This window comes from Centruroides sculpturatus, unplaced genomic scaffold, assembly GCF_000671375.1.
Source record: "Centruroides sculpturatus isolate CEXI.00-Female unplaced genomic scaffold, Cexi_2.0 scaffold3257, whole genome shotgun sequence".
NCBI classification, from domain to species: Eukaryota; Metazoa; Arthropoda; class Arachnida; order Scorpiones; family Buthidae; genus Centruroides; species Centruroides sculpturatus.
In genome coordinates, this window is record NW_019387755.1 from 6,518 (window position 1) to 11,708 (window position 5,191).

The following is a 5,191-nucleotide window of genomic DNA, read 5'->3' on the forward strand; positions in this document are numbered from 1 at the left end:
TAAAAAGATAAGGTTCTCTAAGGTATTTTTTTAAAAAAGAATGCTACCACTTTGCTACACTTTTATTTTATTTTATTTATTTTTTTTAAAAAAAAAAACCTTTATAAGTAGAACACAATCTTTTATCTTCTTACCTACTCTGGAATGTTCGAAAATAGGAAATTTCTCATTAAAAAAACAGAAAAAAAAGTCAATAAAATGTAGATTTTTATTCGATTTAACAGTATTATTTTAATATTTTATTAATATTTTAACTTACTTTCTATTATTAAATTAATAACAAACAAAGAAGGAGAAGGAAACTAACTGGTATAAACACATACACATCCTTATCGAACTGAATAGGAAGAAAATGGAAACCGTTTAAGTAGGAAAAAATAAAGTATTTTTAATGAATTTTTATTTTATTTTATTATTTTATTTTTTGCATTTGTGATAAACAGTTTGTATATGAAAGTGAAAATGATATTGAATTCCTTTCACGCATTTTTATCTTTGCTGATAACAGCTCTTTTCTTAGCATCTAATACAATGTTCTTTAAATGAGTGATTTTTATTTTTGCTTTTTATTTTATTTTATTTTACTTTACTTTTTTTTTATTATTTTATTCCCGCAAAGCACTCTACTTGATTGTAATTCTTGGCAGTATAAACAACTGTAAAAAGTACACAATGCTTAATTAATTATCACGTTTAAATATATTTTTTTATTTATTTAAATTTCGCAGCTATTACATTTCATAATTTCGATTCGAATCACTCTTAATTTTGTGAGTAAAAAAAACAATTGCCCCCCAAAAAAATTCCCCAAAGTAAAATGTCTGAAGTCGATACGTGGGATCCTTTAATTAATTCAAATTTGTAAGGACCCCACGAAGGTATAACGTGTATTGCTAGGGGGGTGATGTAAAAGTGACAATCATAACGAAGACAAATTTATGCATACCAAAAGTATTGTTTATCTATAATTCTAATACAACTTATTTCGAGTTTTCGCGAATTTTTTTCTTTTTTAGTTTAAATTTTATTCCTAAAGTCTCTGTAGGGAACCAACACCCACATTATCTTTCTCCCCCTCCCTCCCCTTAAGTACTCCACAGCTTTCGAGTTTAGTTAGATACGATTATATTTTTCTTTGATAACGAATCTTTGTTATGAAGTTTTCCACAAAAATAAAGTCGAGAAAAATACATTTAAACTTATGTTTACATTAATATAGAAAAGTAGTAGTCAGCAAAAGTTTTCTTAATGTAAAGTTATGAAAATTGTCTGGGAAATTTGTGAACTTGTTACAAACACACACTGAATTTCCCGGAAAGATGTAGCCTGTATACCCACTTCTTTCCAAAAAAAAATTTGTTTTTTTCCTTTTTTAAATGATACTTTTGGCAAGTTCGACTTGACTTTACTTCGTTTTTAAAACTAACACTACTCATTATTTTGCCATTTCTTTATTTTTCTTGCCATTTCTTTTTTTTCTGATTAGGAAAAAATATGAATAGAAAGAACAGATGTGTTCGCATTCACCCACGCATCTTATTTATAAATACATAAAGAGTCAAAAACTCTCAAATTTTTCCATTTTTATTCGCTCTTGTATCCAATTAATTCGTCTCTTTCGAATTTAGGACGTAACAGAAACTCTAAATCTCTTAATGCTGTCATTTATCCTGATTGCTGCTACATGTATATTTAATTAAGCTTTTATCTACTACCGAATCTAAAAAGTGAATATCTTTAATATTGCATTTGATTAATCAAACGGCAGTTCTTATTATTTAATTTTATATTTAAGTATTTTTATTTTTGTGCCATCTTCCGCATTAGAGAAGAGTATGATGCTGGAGATCACGCTTATAATAAAATATAGCAAACGCTGCGTTATTGTAGTGGCAGGGACTGGCTACTATTGTGCATCATTTACGACAAATTCAGCTGATATTATTTCTTAAGAGTAGCGTACAGTACATCACGTACAGTATACCGCTAGAAGCCAGCGTATAACTTCACCCCGCTCCGGATGTGTTTTAAATAAAATTATTCTGCGCCACTCGTAGAGGTAGTGCGGAGATGATTTGCATATCCGGACGTTTTGCATGATTTTTAAGGGTGCTTTCTCCCCATCTAATGCCGATTTAAGTCGGGTGACTATTTATAGAAAGTAGAGAGAAGAGTTTACTCCCCTCTCCACCTTCTCGTAAAGGCAGGGAGAGAGTTTATGATTGACCAAGTTTTGTTATTTTTCTTGCTTCTTCTTTCGTCCGTTTGGAACCTTTGACCGCTAGTACCGTATAAAGAAAGTACCTAAACGCCGCAGAAATGTACTGGTCGATTGCTGCACCAATCAGACAGCGCGGACTGTCAAAAACGTGTAGACGTACATTGGCCACCAGCAGATGGAGCCGTAGATGCTCGAGTAACGGCACTTTCACGACATCGTGTAAAACGCGTAGAAACGAGACATGTGACAATAAGGTGTATGCTCTTCCCCGTTCGGGACAAGAAAGGTCGTCATGTGCGCCATGGTTGCGACCAACGATCAAAAGTGCAAACTGAGTGCCAGAGGGTGACGAAAGGTAGGAGAGATTTCTGATACTTTGAAAAAGAGAACTAAACCGTCCGAAACAGTGATTCGTTGGTTTGCGAACCGTGCCCATGAGGAGGAAGTGTCAACGCCCGTCCCCGGATCGGCCAAAGAGTCTCTGGTCCATTGGCTGGTCGCTACATTAGAGGGCCTCGCCGGGGACTTGCGAAAGAGAGTTAGCTACCCTCGTAGGCGGGAGCCCAGGGTAGACACCAGCATCCTGGAGAGGGAAGGGGTCGGAATGTTGGACGTGTTGAGGGGTTTGAAGAGCCTGCTAAAGGTCAGCCGAGTTCACATAGATAACAATGTATTTCGCCTTCACTACACCGTCACAGTTCTTGTTCTTTTGGCCTTCTGCATCATAGTCACCACCAAGCAGTACGCCGGTGAACCTATCAATTGCATTCGTAGCACAGACATCCCCGAAACGGTGATCAACACTTTCTGTTGGATCCACACTACTTTCACCATCCCCGGAGCTTACAATAAGATAGTTGGTAAAGAGGTGCCCCATCCAGGTATAGATGCCTCTCAAGATGCCTCCAATTTTAAATATCATCGCTACTATCAATGGGTATGTTTTATGTTGTTTTTTCAAGCCGCCCTTTTTTATATACCACGTTGGTTGTGGAGAATGTGGGAGGGAGGAAAGATCCAGGCTTTGATGATGGATTTGGATGTGGGATTATGCGGAGAAGCAGAAAAGAAGCAGAAGAAGAAACTATTAGTGGATTATCTCATGTGCAGTTTAAGGCATCACGACTGGTACGCTGCCAGATATTTCTTGTGCGAAGCCATTGCCTTCAGCAATGTGGTGGGACAGATCTTCCTTATGGATAGATTCTTCGATTGTGAATTTCTCACCTATGGCCTAGAAGTGATTAAATTCTCCGAAATGGACCAAGAAGACCGGACGGATCCCATGATAAGAATATTTCCACGCGTCACCAAGTGCCGTTTTTATAAATACGGCGCGTCTGGCAACGTAGAAACGCACGATGCCCTTTGTATCCTACCTTTAAATATTATCAACGAGAAAATATACATATTTCTCTGGTTCTGGTTCATCATTTTGGCTGCCCTTACGGGTATCGTGCTGATATTTCGTCTAGTCATCGCAGCCTGTCCGCCAGTTCGGGTCTACCTACTCAATATGAGATTTCGGGTGCTGCACCTGGACCACGTACACACGGTAGTGCGCAGGGGATCCATAGGTGACTGGTTTCTCATATACATGCTAGGACAAAATATAGATTCTGTTATATTCAAAGAAGTTATCGCCGATATGGCTAAGAAAATGACCACCGAACCCAAAGAATCCGCATGACCAAGAAAATGAGTAGCATGATAAATTTTTACACTAAGAGTGCCTATATAAACACAATAATTCTTCCGTCATGTTATGTACTTTAGAACATAAGTATATAGCCTTCTCTTCTTCAAACAATTTTAAAATTACTTCAGGACTATTTAAAGAAAAATTATTACTAAAAAAAAAAAAAACCTTAATTCAGGCACTGCCATCACGTTTCTATTTCATTCAAAGATTTTTTTCCCTTCTAAATAATTATGTATATATATACATATATATATTTAAAATTTATAAATTACAAATTATTTTGAAAGTTTATATATTTTAACTTTTTAAATTATAATCTGTGTTATTAATATTTACATAATAAAGCAAAAACTTTTTGTAAAATTTGAAATTATTATTAAGGAATTATTGACTGATTTAATGGACTTTGAGAGTTTTCCGACTCAACTTACACTCGCTCCAAACTCTGGACCTCATCCTGTAACTCTTCTTGGGAGACCTTTAACATGTGGCGAACTTAAAATACTTGGTATTTAGAGTAATTTAATGTAAATTTCAAGTAAAATATAAAAGTTTATTTATTATATGACAAATTCATTACAGGTTATAGAACAGAAATTCAGGGAGTAACTAGCCTCTGCTATATAAAAGATTTAAATAATTTGAAGGAAAGTTATTTTGCAGTTGATGTTATTCCAGTTCTTCCTCATCTGGAAATAACAACAAGTCTTCCAACATCAAACACATACTCTGTTCATAAAGATATTGGACCAGCTGTAACTAGTGGTGTAACAAATTTATATTGTGGAGAAAGGTAATTTTTCATATTATTGTGTAAATATGAAAGAAAAAATAATTAATTGTCTTCCATGTAAAGTATATTTTTTTTCATTCAACTGCAAAGCTTTGTTAGTTATACCTCAGTTTCATTTACTTAAAATTCCATATATAAAGTAAGTAACATTAGACTTTGTTAAATTTTATAATTACAGGTAGCTCTCGGTTTATGCCGGCTTAATTTACACCAATTCACAATAACACTGCTGTGCAATTTGCATTATTGTGAATCAGTTTACACTGACATCGATTCACAATAATGCTGCTGCACAATTCTCTGTTTTGCCGTGTAATTCCCTGATTTTCCCTATGCTAAACTGATTTTTGTTTCAGTGTTGACGTATTTACTGAGCCGCAACATTGTACATTTTTAAAACAAAGATTTTTATTGAATATATTTATTTTTTCTGTTTAATATTATTGGGTATGTATACATTTACATTAAATTAATA

The 5,191-nt window shown here is 34.4% G+C and overlaps 2 protein-coding genes across 2 annotated transcripts in view; both read left to right on the forward strand.

Annotated features, from left to right (window-relative positions):
* Positions 1-4,735, forward strand: part of LOC111616621 (trafficking protein particle complex subunit 9-like) — a 10,990-nt gene extending 6,255 nt beyond the window's left edge. The window contains exons 4-5 of the mRNA XM_023358013.1: positions 4,305-4,431; positions 4,506-4,735. Of these exons, the coding sequence (XP_023213781.1) occupies positions 4,305-4,431; positions 4,506-4,720 (342 nt within the window). The 3' untranslated portion in view covers positions 4,721-4,735. The remainder of the gene's footprint in view (positions 1-4,304; positions 4,432-4,505) is intronic.
* Positions 2,571-4,135, forward strand: LOC111616619 (innexin shaking-B-like). Its single transcript, XM_023358012.1, has one exon. The coding sequence runs from the start codon at positions 2,826-2,828 to the stop codon at positions 3,909-3,911; it is 1,086 nt and encodes a 361-aa protein (XP_023213780.1). The 5' UTR covers positions 2,571-2,825; the 3' UTR covers positions 3,912-4,135.
* Positions 4,736-5,191: the final 456 nt, after the last annotated feature.

Bases quoted from the DNA above. Each gene is read 5' to 3' on its own strand.
- LOC111616619 (XM_023358012.1), top strand. From the start codon at position 2,826: ATGTTGGACGTGTTGAGGGGTTTGAAGAGCCTGCTAAAGGTCAGCCGA.